The 20,996-nt window shown below is 40.6% G+C and overlaps 1 protein-coding gene across 1 annotated transcript in view; it reads left to right on the forward strand.

The window, feature by feature from the left end:
• The first annotated feature begins 1,143 nt into the window (after nucleotides 1-1,143).
• Nucleotides 1,144-20,996, forward strand: part of LOC114665035 (protein lin-28 homolog A-like) — a 79,465-nt gene continuing 59,612 nt past the window's right edge. The window contains exons 1-2 of the mRNA XM_028819397.2: nucleotides 1,144-1,659; nucleotides 2,991-3,166. Of these exons, the coding sequence (XP_028675230.1) occupies nucleotides 1,650-1,659; nucleotides 2,991-3,166 (186 nt within the window). The 5' untranslated portion in view covers nucleotides 1,144-1,649. The remainder of the gene's footprint in view (nucleotides 1,660-2,990; nucleotides 3,167-20,996) is intronic.

Genomic DNA, 20,996 nt, shown 5'->3' on the forward strand with positions numbered 1-20,996 from the left:
AAATATTTTCTGCTTTTCTAAGGGTTCGGCCATATGCACAGATTACACCCTACTGTTTTTTGTGTATTGGGGAGGACGTTTCCCTGCACACGTATCGCCCTCCTCTTGGCCAGGCTGGTCCTGTCCAGTTTAAACTGACCATTGCAGAAGGGTCGCGCTGATACGATCTCTTGTCGGACCCCTCCCCCCCCCCCCCACCAATCCGTAGTCAACCCTCTGAATTTGGGCATTTGCATCTCACAGCGCGCCTTTCACAGTCCCGGGAGAACGCGGCATCCGCTCGTCCGGCTACGGAGATTTGCGCCAGTTTAAAGGGGCGAACGGACCACCCTCTCCGGGGGCCTAGTGAGACCACTTCCGAGGTGCTGCTCTGAAGCCAAACGGCCTAATGTGTAAAACGGGGCCAAAATCGTTACGTCAAAGTGCTACTTAAGAGTTTAGTCACTGACACGTTACTCTGCCGTACGGAGACAGAGAATGAATTCTGAGAACACCAACGGGCACTGATCGGCGTCCATCGACATTTTAATTATTATATTAACTTGTGTGCCATACAGTGAGAACTAAATGGATGGCAACAGTGGCTATCGGGATTATAGTACGCTCGAAAAGGTTCAAATAATAGTACAGGGTGACTAAAAACAAAATGGTTTTTATTTGGTGTTTCCTCGTGATTTAAAAAAAAAATCCCCAAAATTATTTTTTTATTATTTGCACATACACACACATATGTATACAATTAGAATTTTTAGATCAACGCATCAAATCCAAGATAGATAATTGGATTAATGCGTTGATCTAATTTCCCAAATATTTAGCTGCTTTGTTAATTGATTTATATTAAAACTATTCCCTATTGTTAATTGATTTAAAAATGTTATTTAAGTGAAACAAAGGATTCCCAGTGCCTTTGCATTCATTCATTCTAAATAGGCAGAATCAAACATAATTCGATTAAACGAAATCGGTTATCGCCGCCAATTTTTATTTTTAAAAATGAAGCCGTATACTGTCAGCATGTCGCACTCTTCAGAATTTGCCAGCTCACATACGAGTAGCGTCACACCGATTTCATTGTTCTTGTTACCTTTCTATAAATTAAGCGGGTTAAGAAAGGAAATTGATCCTGATTGTATAGAGAGAAGCTCCTCCTCCCCTTTTCGACATTAAGGTGAGGAATGTGGACGGGTACCGCTTTAATTGTTTAAATGGCCACTTCAAGACGAAGTGACCAAATGACCATCTTATATCCAAACTGGTGAGGGGGGGTGGGCTGGTCATTTAATATTGTCCCAAGCAGAGGGGGAGGGGTGCTTCGCTCAGCCATTGCCTTTCTGCTAGGTGGTCCCTGCCTGTGATTGGTCTCTTCCAGATTTGGGCTCCCTCACTGAGGAATGTGTAATTTATCAGTGAAGAGGTTGTAATTGAGAATCACGTGGATTTGACCCACTAGGTGGGGGTAGGATGTTGGAGCAGGGGGGGGGGGGGTGGATTTAGTGTATACATGTAAAAATATTGAAAGGAATTGGGGAGAAAAAAAAATACACACACAACCTAAACTTACGATTCTTTACCTTGGACAAAGAAAGTGTAAAATACATTTCTGGATAATAGGAGAAGACTCTTCCAGAGCCGTGGACTTACCCAGCATGGCAGAAGGTAGCCTGATTTCTGTTTATGTGTTGGTTTGATCTTTGCGGTTTATTCTTAGGGTAAGAAGGGGGCTGGGTTTCCCCCATTGTGTTTCAAATTTTGGGATTCTTTCTAAAAAATCCAACCTTTCACCCCCGGCCCTCCCACCTCTAACCTCCAACCTCCATTGTTGGGGGGTGAAGATGTTGCTAAAGCTTTTGTTTCTTTCTTGGAGCTTTTGATTTGTAAAGCTCTTGCAGCACGCTAGCACCATCTCGGACCTTAACGAGCTGGGGGGAAAGGGAGCTAATACTTGGCTGGAAGGCTGTGAGCAGGATGGGCTCGGTTTCGAACCAGCAATTTACAGGTTAAGCATTTTTTTTTAAATGGCCGTTCGTGTATGCAAAACAAAAGTGGGTTTGCGACGCATGCCGTGGTATTACCTAAGGTTACTTTGGGTGTGTATTTAATGTTTAGGTAAGCACAAAGCGAGAGGGCGGCGCCTTTTAACCTTTAGGTTTTAACCGAATGAAAAATGTATAAATATTTATCAGCGTAACATCTTAATATTTTTAAAAATATACTCTCGCTTTTGAAGATCTTGTCATAATTCGCCGATTTAAAGTCACTCATTTTAAAAGGCGCTCGAGACCTGATGGACGCTCTCAATGTTACGCCGTTGCAGTGCTTTAGTAGCACCAGGCGATCGAGATTTAATATCAATACTGGCAGTCACTTTTAATCTTGTACATTAAATTATGGTTTGAAATAATCGCAATTTGAGGACATCAGTATCGTCCGTGCTCTTTCGTTTACTGCACAATATTAACGTCCGATGCGCAGATGCCATATAAAGCGGATTGATGCAAGCCGAGCGAGGCGTGTGCGAAGTGGAATCGACGGCGTTGTGGCTGCTGGTAAATGAATCGAAAACACCTTTGCATTTTATTTGATGTATGGAAAGAGATCACTTGAAAAGAAAGCCCACCGGTATGTGCGAGAGGATGCATTTTTTTTAACTTTAATGAAGGCATTCTATTTTGGTTTTACGTAGATTATTAAGTAAACCAATTAAAATATAACGGCGGTAAGAAGTATTCGGTGGCTCCTGCATGCACTCTTATTTCATATTAATGACATTTATTTTTGCAAAAGCATTCGTTCCATACGTTAAGCATTCGGCGTATGCAGTCGCAGTTATTAAACAAACGTGGTTTATGTAAAGCAAGATGTTATGGAGGCGGCCCGTTACAATGCCGGTAACTTTGTCTTAACGCGGGTACGTGAGCTGGTGGTCGGTGTTCTGCATCTTTAGAATCCGCATGAATTTTTTTTTCCCTTTCTGTTGTAATTTTAAGGGGGTTGTGCCATAACTGAAGAAGAGGAATCGCCTAGTGCCGAGGAAGATTCTCGGGTATTCGTCGGCTCTGGCATCTGCAAATGGTTTAACGTCCGGATGGGATTTGGTTTTCTGTCCATGACCAGCAGAGAAGGGTCCACGTTAGAGACACCGGTAGATGTTTTTGTACACCAGGTAAGACGATCTCTACATCCTTCATCGGGTATGCTCACCAAACGCAAAGGCCTGCACAGATGATACGATGGCCTGGAATCGGAATGCAATTTACAAAAGAAAGGCGAAGGTTTTCATAATGGTACTCCACGAAATCAAAATTCAAAAATGCGGGGATCTCATTCAGGCCAATGAATGCAACATCCGTACCTACGCGTAGTTTTATACAATGAAAATAAAACGCACATTTTATATACGCAGTCAATGGAACGTGTCGGGGGGCTGTCGTCCTCCGTACGGTTGACGGTTATATTAAAACAGCCCGGTCATGTCTGTTCCATCATTCAGAAATGTACTTGGCAGAGGATCAGCCGACCCTGTTGCACATGTACATCACCGCGCATATGTCTGGGGGAGATTTATTTAAAAATACATAAATGGTGTAATCTGTAGAATGTGGGAAAGAAGCAGCCTGTCGACTACACAGCCCTAACAATGGCTCGAAAATGGCACTTTACTGGGCTCTGTGGGTCCCCTTAGAATTATTGCTTGACAAAGAACCATCTCGCTCCGGGAAGGCATCTTTGTATATGAAATAGTTTATTGGGATATGAAAAGGTTATTAATATGTGGTGTCAAAACGGAACTCATTAATGTGCACACTTAAAAAGTGAAGATGCCAGAGGGGTTCTTCACATAAAATGCCACAGGGGAACCATTTATGGCTCCCAAATGACCCGTCCACATGAAGGTTCCGGAAAGAACCTTTTATGTAGATTCATAACAGCCAACATGCATTAAATAACCATGAAGGGATGGTGATATATCTATGAAATACCGATGGGTCCAGATTTTAAGAGGACCTCTGGCTGCATTTAATAACACCGGCCAAATTCAGGTTTTCTTAATCTGATGGTGCCCTGCTAGGTACTCTCTTATTCATTAAAGGGTTCAGGTTTTTATTTTTCTTCTTCTACATATTGGGAAGTTTTTCAAAGCATAAAGAACTCATCCCAGAATGAAATGGTGCTTTATCAAACAATGGTTCTTTAAGGAACCTCATAATCCAGTAAAGAACCTTAAAGAACCAGCATTTTTGAGTGTAGAGTAGGCTGCCTAGTGGGATACTAACTGATCAAACATACTCTGGGTTATTACATGCAGCAGAAATCCTTTCATATCATAAACCCACTGGTATTTCACAAATCTGTTATCTGTCCACAGCTATGTTTTGGATCTAAATAAATAAAGGTTCTTTCTGGAACCTTCACATGGATGGGGATCCAAAACTGGATCTTGTATGACACCACCTGGAGGTTATGGGCATTTAATATACAATATCATGGCACGCGTATTTCAAATATGTGGCTTAGAACATGAGAACATCATAATGCCTCAATAAAAATGAAGCTCCACTGACTAAATTGCATCTACAGTCTGCATACTTAATGAAAAATTCAGACATTTGTTCCATTTGGAAGATTTGCAGTTTATTATAGGCTGTATTTAATTTTGTAGAAATTTTGGTGCCATGCTGTTTATGGTCACGACTGCTGAAGGATAAGCTGTTGCCACTCATTACCAAAAAAAAAAACCTGCTTCCTTGTCTTTAGGGGGTCCTTGACTGCCCCTCTTATATGCTAATATTTGAATATTGCGAATGCTTTCAAAGTTTCTTGTTTCATTTTCTCTACTATTTCAGCGGTACATCTATGTAGTTCACATTAAAAAGACCTTATTTTTGCATGGGGAAAGGCACTGTATAAATTAAATGTATTATTATTTTCAAAGATCCATTAAGTGCACAGCAACAGGGTGAGAAATAGCATTTTAAAACTCATTAATGTGGAGGCAAATAATTCCTCCTAGCATCACACATTTTGAGGTTGCCTGTTTTAGGCACAGTTTAGTTGTGAAAGGACTTCCATTCCTTTAAGCCTCCAATATCACAGAATAATCGTAAGTCTACCGGTATGTCTCCAGCATTACCCCCGCATGTATGTTCAAGGCCTGAAAGTTAAAGGCAGTTGCCTGATTTAATTGCGTTTTAAATGCACAGTTTTATTGGCTGGAGTTATAGGGGTGCCATTGAGTGCACATTTTATAACTGCAATAAACATCAGAATAAACAGTGGGGCATTTCCTTTTAAGTTTGTTGCCATTTTGTGGGCTACTGATAAGCGTGTCCCGGAGGTTTTTCCTGGGGGCTGTTTCGAGACCTAAGATGGAATTAAATTTTTATTCTTGAATCTCCTTTACAACTTAAGACAGTGTGGCTGGTGGTGAAGTGTTTGACTTTAAACTGGTGCTGATGGCTCCGACATAGCGACAATTCCTGGTCACTCAGTCATTATCTATCCTATCTTCTTAAAAATCATGGTTCTTAAATGACACTTTACTGAGTATTGGGTCCTCATTGACCCATTGCTTGACAAACACCCATTTGGTTCTGGAAAGGGTAAGTTGGATATGAAATTGGTTCTTTTGGCTTGGAAAAAGTTCCTAATACATGGGCAAAACAGATAGATGTCTACCTAGCAGCATACAACAGATCACAAAAAGCTGAACTTAGCCTGCTCTTAACTTATGAATCTAAATAAATTAAAGCTCTTTCTGGAACCTTCTTGTAGATGGTTCTTTTAGAAACCAAAAATGGTTCCCCTGTGGCATCATTCTGAAGAACCACTTTGGCTTGGCACCTTTTATTTTTAAGAATCTGTCTCTCTATCTGTGCCTTTCATGTTTCTGTCTTTCTGTTGGTTTGTGTAGCAACACTCCTTTTTATATACTGCCTTACATATCTGTTTCTCTATGATCTAGTTCTTTGTCTACCTATCTATTGAGAGTGATATTTACAGTATATTGTTGTACTAAATCTGTACAATTCAATTTTATTGTCCCAAGATGGAAATTTGGTTTGTCAGCAGGTTTTACAGAGAAAACACAACATAACAGTAAAAATGCATCAAGAAAGAATGCAACCATTGCACATCAACTTATTACAAATAAATAAAATGTAGAAGTGAGCATAATACTTGTGGTGAAACTTTAGATCAAATATATTAAGACATATAGATTTGACTGGTAATTTGTCGAAAATGCTACCCGCTCATCCTGTGAAGTTGGAATGAAGGACTATTTGAACCACATGCTTTTTATTTTTGAATGTGTGACCTGATGGCAACAACTGTAATTGAGAATGTAGTGGGCGAGTCCTGACTGACAGAATACTCTCTGCTTTCCCTAATACTTGCTTGTTAGTCATTTTGACCTTATTTTACTGCTCTATTTTACAATTTGATTTATTTTATTTTTGTTGCTGGCATTAAGATTTCCAAAAGTAAGCCAGCAGAACATAAGTAAAGACCAACTCAAAGAGTGTCATAATAGTAGGATTTTCACTAAGAAGACTTGGCTTCCTTACACAGTGGAGGTCCTGCTGTCCCCTCTTTGCAGATGACTCTGTGCATTCCTTTTATAAGTCAGTTGTGAGCCCCTGATTGTCTGCAGATATTCATAACTGTCAACAGTCTCCACTGTTAGGTCTCCGATTGTTTCTTCTGGGTGAATGGTGAATCTTCTGAAATCAATTATAAGTTCCTTAGTTTTTGTTATGTTTAGGCGTAGAAAAGACTCCTCACACCAGTTAATGGAGTCATCCACCACTGGACCGTGACCAGTTTCATTTTCATTCAGTAGGCTAACAAGCTCAGAGTCATCAGCAAATTTTAATGTGAACCTGTTTTCAAATTTATGACGACAACCATTTGTGTAGAGGACGTGCAGAAGAAGTGAAAGAACACCGTTCTGCACTCCAGGAATTATCAGTATAAAAAGATGAAATCAGAAACAATTTGCATCTATTGGAATTTGCTTGGCAGTAAACCAATTTATTTTACTTATCTTATTTTACTTTTGTGTTTCCTTTTTCCGTGGGTGGTGTTCACATACACATGAGAAATCTCCTCTATCACACTTAATCAATTCAGGACTGTGGGAGGGCAGCAGCAGGGAATGGCTGTTGACCGGGTGCCAGTCCACTACAAGGCTCACTCGCCAACACTTGAGCTAATTGAGGGATTGCCAGCTGACTTGGTGTCTTTGGGACTGGGGTTTAACGCCAAAGTACACCAGAGAAAATCCAATACAGACACTGGGGGGACATGCAGACTTCACACTGGCAATAGTCAGACGTGAGATAGGAATCCAGAATGCCACGAGAAATCTCTCCAACACCTAAGACCCTGCAGTTAATTATGAGTGCTGGTGTTTGGTGTCCTCCTGTAAAACGTGTGGCGCTGGGATTTGCTATTAAATATGCTTTATGAATGAAAACCCTGACATTGTAAGGCCTATTGCTTTATTTAAAGAAATTCAAGTTCCACAGCACCTGACTCTTGTTGGCAACCAATTTACTACATAAGGATGAGAACTCTGTGCAAGGCATTTTACAGTTCAGGTTCTTTTCTGGAGATTCGCTTACCTAATGTCCTTCTACTTAAAAGCATGAAGCGCCCTTTTAATAAATGCCTTGGCAGCTTTGTGTTTTTAGAAAGTTGGTTACCCAATATCATTTTATAATACCACATGTCTGTTCTCTACCTCTGCCTAATCCATTTCAGGGGGTACTGCGGGCTCCAGGCTTCCTTAGTTAGACCAACCGCAAAGCAGGAAGCAACTCTGGATGAGCTGCTGTTGGTCTGCAGAGTAGTTCACGCAAACCTCTAATGTGCTGCCATGTGTGTCCATGGCATGTGGGAGGAAAATGGGAGGACCCTGAGAGAGAAAAAACAGGCGGACACCATGGAAATGTGCAAACTACATACGGGGCAGTGAGCACACTTGGGATCCATGTGGTGGATCCATGAGGTGGCAGCACTACTGCTGCACAACCTTGCAGTGCTATAATTATGTACTCTGTGTGTGTTTTTATTTATTTATTTATTATATATATGTTACCGGCAATGTATGAAATGCAGGCATTGTATAGAATGCCGAAAATTGGATATCAAAGTATGAAACGATTTAATATGTCACGCATTTCCTAGGCATTCTATGCAATGCCAAAAGACCATACTTTGCCTAAATAGCATTTGTCATTCTATATAATGCCTAGGTATTACATACAATGCCTAGGGGAAAGTATATATAATATTAAAATAATTTGGATATTTCCTATTTTGCCTAAACATGCCAGGCATTCTATACAATGCCTGCATTTCATACGTTGCCGGTAACATATACACACTAGTACACGTGACAATACTTTTGAGTTTATTCTTTTGGAAGATTTTTAGAAATAAGCCATATGAATGGGGTTTTGAATTATAATTTCCTATAATATTCCTATTTCAGGCATCAATGCTTTTTTTTTTTTTTTTTTTTTCTCTTATTAAAATAAATAAATTAAATAAATGTGATTAGCACAGCTCTACTCTAACCAAACCATAAATGTTTAGCTCAGCATAATTTCGGTCTAATTTTTCAACATTGCCCAAATGTCATATTGGACAGTAACTGAAGTAGAGTCTCCTTCCTGGTGTGTTTTTAGTTTTGTCATATTTCATAAAGCTTCTTGATTTGGCTTAAAGTCATAGCAGTATTGTTAACTTTTATCAGATCCAAGTGTTTGAAAAACTGTATTGTTGCACCAGTAGCTCCATTATTGCTAAGATGAAGAAGGCTTTACAACATGAGCTGTCTTATAAATGTAATTTTATCTGCTGGAAATTCAGTCATTTCAGCACTCCTATTTTTTTGTTACCTCTTATGTACTCTTAAAATCCTTTTTATCTTGAAGATGCACATTTTATGAAAATAACTAAACATTGTTGTCTGAAAATCTTTGCCTTAAGTCCCCTTAAAAAGGAAAAACCTGAACACCACAAGTACTCATTAGGGGGTGAAAGAAACCGCCATTCTAAAGCTAATTGTTGCATGCTTACTGGGGGATTAAATTCCTCTCTTTGAATCCTTTTACAATGAATTTCTTTTAAAGAATGAATCTACTGGACCCCCGCACCAAAAAGTGTTTGAAGTGGGAGATCTGTGAAAGGACCCCCTTTTTTTTTTTTTTTTAAATAAAAGAATCCATTTGCTTCTTTATAATCTTGTTCTGGATTCGTAAAATTTGCGCCTCTCAAATGAAGATGCAGAATAAGATTCACTTCGGCCGCCTTGGTTTCTTTATCTTTTTTTATGCAGCTTATAGTAAACCCGGACAGGAGCGCAAATGTTACTTTGCTCACTTCATGACTGATGTGATGAAAGTAACGGTTGGTACTGAATGGCAAGTTACAAAGCCTTGGCATTGTGAATGGATCGATTTAAATGGACTGCTGTAAAATAATTGTCTAAAAACTGGAGTTGTTTGCTTTAAAAAAAATGCATTTTGTAAAATCGGCTTATTAATCTGCAAATACATCCAAGTTCCTGACATTTTTTAAATGTACTCATTCCACTTAGAATTGAACTCCCCATTGCACACTTTGATTATTAAGGTGGTAGAGAAGTTGGCACTGATCTCCTGCCACTCTAGTGACCCAAATTCAAAACCTTTGCCCATCATAATTAATTCATTAGCAGAAGTTGAGTTCCGTTTATGTTTAATCAGTTCTACCTCATTCTTTTTATGATGTTATAAATCTGCCCATATATCTGTGCCAGCTCTGTGTTTAGTAATTAGTATAATTTATACTTGCATTTTAACTGAGATTTGTGCCTGCAATTGGTGAAGAGCGCTATACAAAAAATAAGTTGTATTGTCTGAGTAGTTTGCACACTGGAGTGCAAGGCAGAAACGACTGCTACAGGGGGCAGAGGTGGGTAGAGTAGCCAAAAATTGTACTCAACTAAGAGTAGCGTTACTTCAAAATAATATTACTCAAGTAGAAGTAAAAAGTAGTCATCCAAAAAATTACTCGAGTAAGAGCAAAAAAGTACTTGTTGAAAAGACTACTCCAGTACTGAGTAACTGTTTGATCGTAATAAAGGACTTATTTTTTAAAAATGTTGTAATAAGACAGACAACAGTATAAAATAATGTGCAAATTCTGCTATTTCCAAATAATAAAATAGAGTAAAAATAAATAACACACAGTTCCAAATCTCAGTTTTTCACAACAAAGCTTTTGAAGCCAATACCTACAGTAGGTAACATGTACAGTATGTTTGAACAGTGACAAGCTGTACACTGACACTATAATACTGCATATTCACTTGCCCTCCAAATAACACAGCTGATAGAAAATAACATTAAAACAAGGCAGCTTGTGCACATACAAGAAGTCTCCCTTTACCTTGACTGGCCAGTCGCGGATAGTTGACACAGTCACTGTATAATAGATGTAGGATGCTTTTTTTAAAAAAATGTAAAAATTGAGACTGCAATTAACATGAACAAGTGTCCTTATAACTGTTCTTATTTTTAAGTTCTGTAAGAGATACACTGTCAGACAGATCTCTGAATAATGCACAGACAGAGAAGTTACTAGATAGATAAACTGGGAAGGAGCTGTATAATAGAAGATATCAAACTGTCAGGAGAAAAAAAAAAACAGAGGGATGGATAGATAGATGTGAAAGGCACTATATGGCAGGTGCTGCAGAAAGGCAAGCAGGCAGTGAGAGTACATTCACATGTGAAAGGCACTAGATAAACGGATAGATAGGGAAGGCACTTATATAATAGGCAGACAGAGAAGGCGCTAGACAGATGCACAACAGTATTAGCTATATAGTAGTTTCGTTTTATATATAATGTTTATGTATTTTACAACTCGGAGAATTATGTCAAAAAGAAATCCATCAAATCATATATCAATCGACACACGCGTGCAAGCGGGAAGTGAGAGTGGAGATAGATGTGAAAGACGCTAGATGTGAAATATAATTTATTATTATTAGATTGTATGCAACAGGCAAAATAGCGACTACTTAATAACATTATTAGATATAATAAATGAAAGCATTTATCAATCAACAAAAATAACCGCGATCGACATTTTAAACTTAATGATTTACTTAAGACAAAAAAGAAAAACGCCCCAGCAAGTCTATGAAGGCAGACACTGCAGGCAGGCAGGCTGGCAGAGCGGCGAAAAGCGCAGAACAGCGCCCCCCGAAACGGAAGTGGTAGAAAATAGATCGCATCGGGAGTGGTTTACTACTACCATAGAGAATGAATGGGAAACGGTTTATAGAGTTTTAGCTAAAGAATACGCGGCGGCCGCCTTCCCGCGGTGCATGTTTGAAATACAGCGTATATATTGGGGGGGGGGGGGGGGGGGAGAGAGTAACGAGTCGAGTGTTGCCCAATGTAGCACAGTAAGACTTCACAAGTGTGCTAAAGTAAAAAGTATGGTGCAGTAAAACTACTCTTACAAGTACGATTTTTTTTTAAAAAGTTACTCAAGTAAATGTAACGGAGTAAGTGAAACTCATTACTACCCACCTCTGACAGGGGGCATCAGTCCATGACAGCTGCCAGTTTAAGGCCATGTCACAATACATGTCTTTTCCAGCAGTTTTTCAGCTTCAAGCTTCATTAACAGTCTTAGCGAGTCAGAGGCAGTTGGCGATTCATTGCTGTGAAGCCAAAGGCCTAATGTGACATACCCCGACTCGCTCCAATAAAATCAAACAGGTTTGCCTTTAGTCGTAGCGGTGTGGCTGTGTGTGCATGAGTGCTAACAACCAGCAGACGCTCCTCTGTTAGTACAATGCATAGAATGTAGCAATGAGGAATAAGGGACAAACATGTTTTGACCTACACGTTGTGGCACGCGGCTGGGGGTGGTGCCCAGCCGGGACGCCCAGGAGGACAGGAGGAGGGCTCATTCCTCCTCCGGACCACGAGGGGGTAGCCGCCCTGGTTTCTTTGAGGGCCACGGGTGCAGGGCTTGGAAGCCCAACCCTGTAGGGGCCCGTGGTCTCCGCCAGGGGGCGCCCCCATGCCTGAAGGACCCAGAACCCCAACACTTCCGCCACACCAGGAAGTACTGGGGGGAAGAAGTTTGGGAACACCCGGAGGGCTTCCGGGAACACAGCCGGCACTTCCGCCACACAAGGGAGTGTCTAGGGAGTGTCGGGGATCACCTGGAGCCCATCCGGGCACTTATAAAAGGGGCCGCCTCCCTGCAGAGAAGGACTGGAGTCGGGTGAGGAGTGGACAAGGTTGCGAGGCAGGAGAGGAGGCGGCCTGACGAGTAGTTGAGACTGAGTGAGAGCCTGGACTTTTGGGGAGATTGGTGCTTTGGCACTGGGTTTGTGCACTTATTGAACTGTGTATATGATGTACAATAAACGTGTGGTGGACTTGAATATGGTGTCCGTCTGTCTGTGTCCGGGCAGCTTATCACAACGTACAGAACAAAGGCTTGTGTGTCTTGTGTTTTATGTACTAGAACAAAACGGGGGGGATAAAAGGGAGGGGGTTCAACAATGTACCTGATGTTGCTGTAGCTGTTAACCTTTCATACAGCACACGCTCTGCCAGGCAGTACACTTTTGGCGGTCACAAAAGCAATTTATTTTGTGTATTGTCCAAAATCACACAAGGAATGCCTTAATGGGCTTTAACAGGCCCTGTTTTGTGACAGCCCCAGCCTTGACTCCTGAAGAAGAGAAGAAATGGCAGAAAGGAGTAAGCATAACTCCCTCTCATATAAATTGACATGGTCTGGTGACAAGATCAGTGACTATGGTCAGCAAATCTGACATACTCCATGAGTAGAAGTCTCCAGTCAGCCAGACTTCCTAGGAATGTAGGAGGGCATCAGAGTTGGGCTTGCGGACCACATGGAGAACAGAAGAATGTGCAAACTCCATGCACCCTGACTGGGTCAGGTATTGAATCTGGACCTCTTGAGCTGGGACATGACAGCATTAAGCACTGTGCCACCATGCTGTCCTTTTATCTGCAGTTAATGTTTAATTTATTAGCTTGATGCAAGCATGTAGTCTTTATTGAAGTTGAAGATTTCAGTGGTCTTTTCTGTTTAATTATTTTTCTAAATCTTTAATTGTCGAGATGTTTTGCAAATCCCATAGGCGCAGGATTTGCTAACCGTAAAAGCATCCAGCCAACAAAGCAGGTTGTTATATTTGTAAAGGGGAGGGGAGAAGTTATAACCGCAGTTATACACCCAACTCTTGAGACTGGCAGCTGTTGGTCAACCCAGGACAGCAGCTTAGACTCCCAGATGCCACCGCAGTAACCACCCTCAGTTCAGACATTGTCCAGATGTCTACAACAAGGCAAGTGGTCATACTGGGACTAAACGTTCCCTGTCAGGACTGAATGTAGGAGGCAAATGAAAGTATGAGAATTTGGTCTGTGAATGCCAAAAAAATACTAAATGTAGTGGGCTGCCGATACATTAGCCAGTCCTTATACTGGACCCCCAAGAACCTTGGTATTGCCATCAAGAGCATCCTGAAGGCTATAGAAGAAGCTTCCAGATGGCTTTGGGTCAGGAGGGGTGATCCATGGTCCACAAAGCTTCTTGGATACAGGCCATGGATTGATCATTCCTGGTCGGGCCATTTAGGTGAAGGGTGTATGATGGTTAAAGACCCGAAACACTCAATGACCCTAGGTTCCATCACTGAGGATGTGTCCAAGGTGTATACAGTCCTCAATGTTAATGCTACCCCTTATGAATGTGTTGCAACAGCAAACTTTAGGGTTTTATGCCTTTAATATAGCTGGCTTTTTGATTCGGTAATGTGACTGGCTCTTAATCACATGTGTGGGTCTGAGCCCCATGCTGTGTGGATGAAACCTTTCACCTTTATTGAGATGTTTCCATTTACTGTAACTGACATTGGAATCCCATTCAGGGCTGATTTCTGCTTTGCAGTCCATGCTGATGGTATTGCCTCAGGTTTTCCACCATGTTACAATGAAAATGCTTACGAGTGGAGATGATCTAAAACAGCTTCCACGTCACAAACCCATGGTGCAACGGTTTCTTCATGTCTCTAAGGCAGGTGCTTGTTCTCCGTCACACACAGTCAAATGTGGGATTTGAATTAGTCGTTTTACATTCCAGTGCTTTAGCAGCACCACCAACTGTTACTATTTTGTTCCTCTAGATCCACTTAATGCATGAATACTTTTAGTATTTCTAGTGTTTAGTTAACACATTAGCACTTACAGGAATACTCTGCTCAAAAGTGTTTTTAATAATTCATAACTAGCCCCATGCAGTTTGTAGTGATGGCAGAGGAAAAATGTTAATGTCTTGTTTCTCTCCATTTTGCATGAAAACATTTCTGAAATCGCGACCAACAACTAGACAACAGCAAACCATATCAAAACATCCATGGGGAAGAAGGTCTCATACTACTCGTGTTATATAATTCACGTGTCAAGTCATATGCTCACATCACAAACCCATGTATTTTTCACTAAAATATTGTTAAATAAACTACTATTGGATAACGTTCTTGTGTTCTAAAAAGGGTACACGCTTAACCGTGATTGAGCCTTTGAATTGTAGACCCGCTTCTTGTCATTACATTTGTATTCATATCCACACCTGGAGTACCTTGGGATTATTTAGTGGGTGGCTATGGAGCTGCAGGAGGAAGTGACGTTCTGCGCTTGTTGAAGCATCTCAGATATGTGGAGGTCTGAGGCCTTCTCTTCTCCCGGTAACATTCTCACTAGCTTTTCTTTAACTTTTAATGTTTTAAATGCAACTGAGCATGTTCCAGAAAACACCTTTATGAACTTAAGCGGATGTGATTTTATTTAGCAATATTTTAGTAAAAAACAAAATTGAAGTAATGAATTGATCGCCATGAAGCACCGACACATGAATGACAAGTGGCTCCCTCCAGGAGTTCCAAGAGTAGAGCAGTGTAGTCCACGTAAACAGCAGTGTGGGTGGCGGAGTGAGCGGCGGCTCAAAAGGGATATGCGGCACCCTGGAAGGAAAAAAAAGGTTGTTGAGATTCTTGTATCGGTTTGTTTTAATCTGTACCAGCACGTAAAGTATGACCGGTAACCCAAAGCAGAGCCTCAGTTGCAATGATCTGTACACTTTGTGACCAACATATTGCCAAATGGCCGGTCACATATGGAGCTGTAAGTCGGCACATAACTGTATATCCAGAATACCCATATTAAGGTTTGGGGCAATGGGCTGATCCGGACGGGTTTCTGAATATTGTTGGTAGGCTCTTCCAGCAGGATGTAGAGGGATCTGTATATCTTACATTATTACAGCAGCTGAAATGGACAGGCTTTGACAGATGAGAAGTAACACCACCTCTGCTTAGCTGTTTGAATTTGATCATTCAATATTCTTTAACATTGGCGGTGGCACAGTGGTTAGTACTGGTCAGAAATCAGTCTGGTTACTATCGACGTGTAGTTTTGCACACTGTGCCTGTTTGGGCTTCCCTCTGCTATCTTAAGAAGGTGCGTGTTCCATTAAACGGTGAGCCTAAACTGAAACCGTGTGAAGGGGTGTGCTTGAGTGTGCCTTGCAGTCGACCAGTGCCTTGTCTAGGATTGCTTTTTTGCCTTGTGGCCCCCTAAGACAATTCGATTAAGGAGAATGGATGCTGTCAGTGCTGTAACTGAGAATGTGCTCTGCAACTTGTGTAAAAGTTCTAGAAATTGCCCAATGGTGTTTAAAGGTGTATTGCCCTATAATGTGCAGAGTGTTTTGGAAAGTGTCCTCCTCTTGAACTCCAGCATGAATTGGACACCAGGACTATTTGGGAGTTTCACCCAACAGCTGTATTCCATGTTTGAGTACTGCTGTACACATGGACTGTAACTTGTAGGATATTGAGGCGTGTTCCTCATCATATTGAAGGGGAAGCAGTCAAGACTTGGATTTAGATAAATGTTTATTCAAAACTAGTAGACTTGAAACCTATACCTTGGCTCTTTTATTCAAAAATGTATTTTTTAATCCACGCTTTGATGGTTCTAATTTAGAAGTATGAACCCCAATGACTTAAAGTGTAGAGCATTCATCTGATCAGTCTCATCCTAAAGAGAGCTTAACCATTTCAGTTTCTCCCCTCTTTGCCCAGCTGCAATTACTTTACTTTGTACCTTCTCCCATCTCCAAAGATGTAGCCCTTATACTAGTTGGTGATTCCCAAATAGCTGTATGTGTGTGTGTGTGTGTGTGTGTGTGTGTGCCCTGTGAAAGGCACCCCGTCCAGGCCTTGTGCCTGATGCTGCCAGGACAGGGTCTGAATTAAGCAGACTTTTTAATTTTATTTCAGGGCACTGCTTGTGCTTATGTTGAAATGAGGCCTTTCAGTTGGGAACCCAGTTCCAGTACTTGTATATCTAGTACTTTATTTCCTTTTTCGTGCTTTTTAATGCATTTTCCTGAGAGGAATGGGATGTAGTGTTTCCTTCCTGGAGAAAGGCAGACCAAAAGACTGGTATTCAAGATCCGTCTTGTAGACATGAACGATGATTATTGGAGAATGTGTCACTGAGGGAGTAGCTGTGCTGATGACTGCTAGTTTTAATGGGTGTGTTTTTTTTTTTTCTTCTCCAAGCTTATTAATTTTCATTAATAGCCTTCTTGTTCAATTAAATAAATGACTACATTTTTGTGCTTCTGTCACACTTAACTAAAACACTAGAAGACGAGACAGATTCAGCTATGTTATGAGTTCACAGATATCCAGCCACTTTATTCCTTTTACAGTTCTGCTTAATGTGAGCATAAGACTTTTTATTTTAGGTGTGGGTTTGAGCCCCGTGTTTGTTTCACCCAACTGGTCGTTTAGGGCAATTTGGCTTGTGTACATAAATCGGATTAGTGTGGTTGAAGTATGGAAAGCCAAACCTGCGGTGGACCAGATCCTTGTTGTGGCTCTGTTCTTGCCTTGCAAGCAGTATAGGCTTTGGAGTTGGAGCAGGTTTGAGTATGCTGTGTTATTATGTAAACCCCTATCCATCATCTCTCCCCCCCCCCCAACCCCTTCCATTACCATATTTTTACAAAATTTTGAATAAAACTAGGGGCTTGTGTTCAGATCACAAGTATGTAGTACAAATTTTTCTATTATAGAACCACAGGCTGGTGAGCTGACATGCATGGGGTCACCCAGGAGGGTGGGATTGGAATCATCAGCCTTTTCATTACTGTTCAGTCTTTTGAACATTAGGAAGGGACACGGACTCTTTGTACCAGACATGACCGTCATCATCAAGTTCTTCCATGAGAACCCTGAATACAATGAGGACTGATCGTTTGTTAGGTAGAATGCCTAGAGGGGGCTGGGCGGTTTCATGGCCTGGAACCCCTGCAGATTTTATTTTTTCTCCAGCCGTCTGGAGTTTCTTTTTTGTTTTTTCCGTCCTCCCTGGCCATCGGACCTTACTTTTAGTCTATGTTAATTAGTGTCTTATTTTAATTCTTATTTTATATATTTTTTTTCTTTCTTAATCATGTAAAGCACTTTGAGCTTCATTGTTTGGTTGTATGAAAATGTGCTATATATATATATATATATATATATATATATATATATATATATATATATATAATAAAATGTTGTTCTTGTACTGTATCTATTTTTCTGAGCCCTACTAAAACCGAGCTTATGATTACAGGGCACTGTTGACCCTGAGCACAAGTCAAGACCCTTCTTATCCATCTTTGGTTACACCACTACACTTGCACATACATGGATGATTTAGAGTGGGCAATCAATTAAATCTTCCTTGGGAAAGGGGGATTAAACCTGGGCAAAAAAATAAACAAACAAGGAAACGTGGAATATTCAAACTCCACATTATATGTATATTTAACACCCCACACTCTGAATTCGATTGACGAGTTAAAAGTGGATGGCAATCCTAAAATGACAAGAATGCATTTGGGCATTTCTAGGCCATGTCGAAGCAGGTTGGAGTTCAGTCACGTAATTTAACAATTTAAGATGGTCTTCCACTCTCAGAGTGAATGTTGACTCTGTGCTGCTTGGGAATCTACATTAGTGGCTGCATTTATGTTCAGAATCCAGTGTGTTGGCTGGTAGAACTTGACCCAGACATGGAGTGGCCTCCATACATCCTAATTTCACTCTTTATGCTAACCCAGTCATGAAGGAAGGCTTGGAGCAAATTCAGTTGACGAGATTAGGTAAGTTAGATGCAGGGTTTTGCATTCAAATCCCAGCAACTCCATGTTTTTTCCAATAAATTAATTCAAAATGAGTTAATTAGGAGCAGAAACATATCACTAATTAAGAAAAGGCATGAAAACCTGCAGCCACTGTGCTCCTCCAGGACTGGAGGTGGGGACCCCTGTTTTAAAGCACCTTGCCCTTAGTCATTTAGTTGCCCAATCACAATGGCCGATCCATCCCCTAATGAAATACACGTATAACCTTTAGCTCAATTCACCAAGGGGGGGATCTCTTCCACTCCCATATATTAATATAAACATGCTTGAGACTTCCAAGGGGGAGTATTGATTTATGGAGTGTGGTGAAGCAGGGAGGCACATGGTTGTGAGTTGGAGCAGGGAAGCTGGGGGTTTGTGGGAAATGAGAGGTTATCCAGTACTAAATTGGCTGTAGTATAGAATTCCGAAAACTGGTATTGACACCAAAGTAAATATGTTAGCACTGATCCAACACTACACTGCCACAATGACATTTATTGGTTTTCCAAAACATGCCAACAACTTAGCAAAATATGATGTATTGGTTTGTGCCATAGGGCTCTGGGTTTGAATCCATGTTTGTGTGGAGTTTATACATTTCCTCCATGCCCATTTGGGTCTTTTCCCAGATACTTGGGGAGTAGGTTTCCTCCCACATGATCAAAAAATGTCTGTCTCTGACTTATTGGTGGGTCTATGCATGAGTAGGTCATGGAAGGAACTGGCATCTCATCAGAGGCTGGTTTCTGCCTTGCATGCAGTAGTGTCAGGAACGGCTCTAGTCCTCTGTGAGTGGAATCTGAGTTTGTTACAAAAAGCCATTATGTTGTAAATGTGAAATGAAAAATGGTCAGAAAACCATTCATCTAAAAATTGGAGCTTTCCATGATTACCATAGTTCCTAGCTCCTTTCTGAATGTTGCCTTTTCATTATTGTGACGTAGTCTTTGGGCCCCTGAAGCCCCTTGTCAGCAGTATTGAAGCACAAGCCACTGCCTTCTGAATGGTTTGGGTGATTTCATGAAAGTAAAGTTTCATAAGGAGCAGCAAATATTTTTTTTCTCTTTGAGTGATTTTTTTAATTTTTGACTGCTTTCTTTTTCTTCTCTGGATTAATGAAACAAGATCCAAGTGCTGTAGCTCCAGCTCTAGGTAGAGGTGTGAACCGTTTACATGGCTGAAATTCTTTGGTTTCCTTTTCTTCTGACGCCCAAATGAGGCAATTGGAGATTTGTCCTAAATTCCTTTTACTGTGGTAATTCTGGTTTGGCCGGCAGTCCACAACTACCGCTCAGTGGGGAAGCCAATTGAAAAGTTTTTGTTTCTTAGTCTTTTGTTATTTAAAACCGGTAAATAAAAGCAGGATATCACTATTGTGGACTGAGAGGTGGGTGTTTGATATGCAGAAATGTTAGGAGGAATTTAAATGGACAATACGATGGGGATGTTGGAAGATCCATGCAGTTTTTCATGAATTCCTTTCTACAAGTTAGGGAAGCTTGGAGGTTCTCATGTTAGCATGGCTATTTGGAATCCACGTAAGCACTGCTTGAAAATGGTAAATAGGGAGTCTAGGGGGCTGTAAAAGAAGGCACATAGCATTGTGCATTTGGAATTCAGAAGATTGGTAAAGTCAGACCAATTGGGGTCTACAGACTTGGATTTAGTCTGAGAGGCAAATATGTGAATGTCCTCTTCATCACTTTGGAAGTCTACCTTTAAATGAAATTTGTGTTAGATTCACACAGAACATCTAACATTATCCCCAAGCATATGTTGTATGATAGGATTTTTTTACAGACATTAGAAATCCTGAGGAAAAAAAAAAATAGACACTAAAGTCTAAACCAGATGTCTCCAACTCCAGTCGTGGAGAGCTACTGTGGCTGCAGGTTTTCATCCTAACCCTTAATTAGTCACCAGATTTTGCTGCTAATTGACTCTTTGCCTTAATTTTAATTGATGCACAACTTAAGACCCAGGCCCCTTAATTATTTCTTTTTTCCTTAATTAGCAACCAAACAATATTACAACACAAAATGTACCAACACATAAACAACAACCTGCGTCTATAACACCATAATTGAAAATAAAGAAAGGTGAAGGCCTCGGTAATGTTGATCTGCTCAGGTCCATAAAATATTTTGACAGCGCTCTGAAAAAAGAAAATCAACCGTTTTGGAAATGTCTGCCATGGCCGAATGAGCGCCATGGAATTCAATAACGGGTTTAATTAGCAATGAGAATTGGCTTCAAATTAAACTGAAAGAAGTGAAGTTGGTTTGAGGTCCCAGCTTAGTTGGTCATCTGTTGGCTCACTTCACATCAGATTAATGTTTAGGTGCCGTTTAAGGAAAAAAGTCAATTCAGCGGTCAGTCTCAAGAAAAGTCAATTTAAATAAAGGGAAATAGTTAATAAGCACCAAAAACTGGTCACTAATTAAGTAAAGAGTTAGAATGGAAACTTGCAGCCACAGTAGCTCTCCAGGACTTGAGTTGGAAACCCCTGATCTAAAGGAAATGGAAGATGTTGAATTAGGGGATCTCTGGTAGATGACGTCTTGTATATTAGGGTCCCTATACAAATAGCAATGTAAGCCTAATTTGTTTTTCGTAATTAGTTTGCTTTAATCACAGCTTTTGGAGATGCAGGTTACATCCACACTATTGCATTTTCATTTAAAAACTATTTG

The sequence above is a fragment of the Erpetoichthys calabaricus genome, chromosome 14 (assembly GCF_900747795.2).
Source record: "Erpetoichthys calabaricus chromosome 14, fErpCal1.3, whole genome shotgun sequence".
NCBI lineage: Eukaryota > Metazoa > Chordata > Cladistia > Polypteriformes > Polypteridae > Erpetoichthys > Erpetoichthys calabaricus.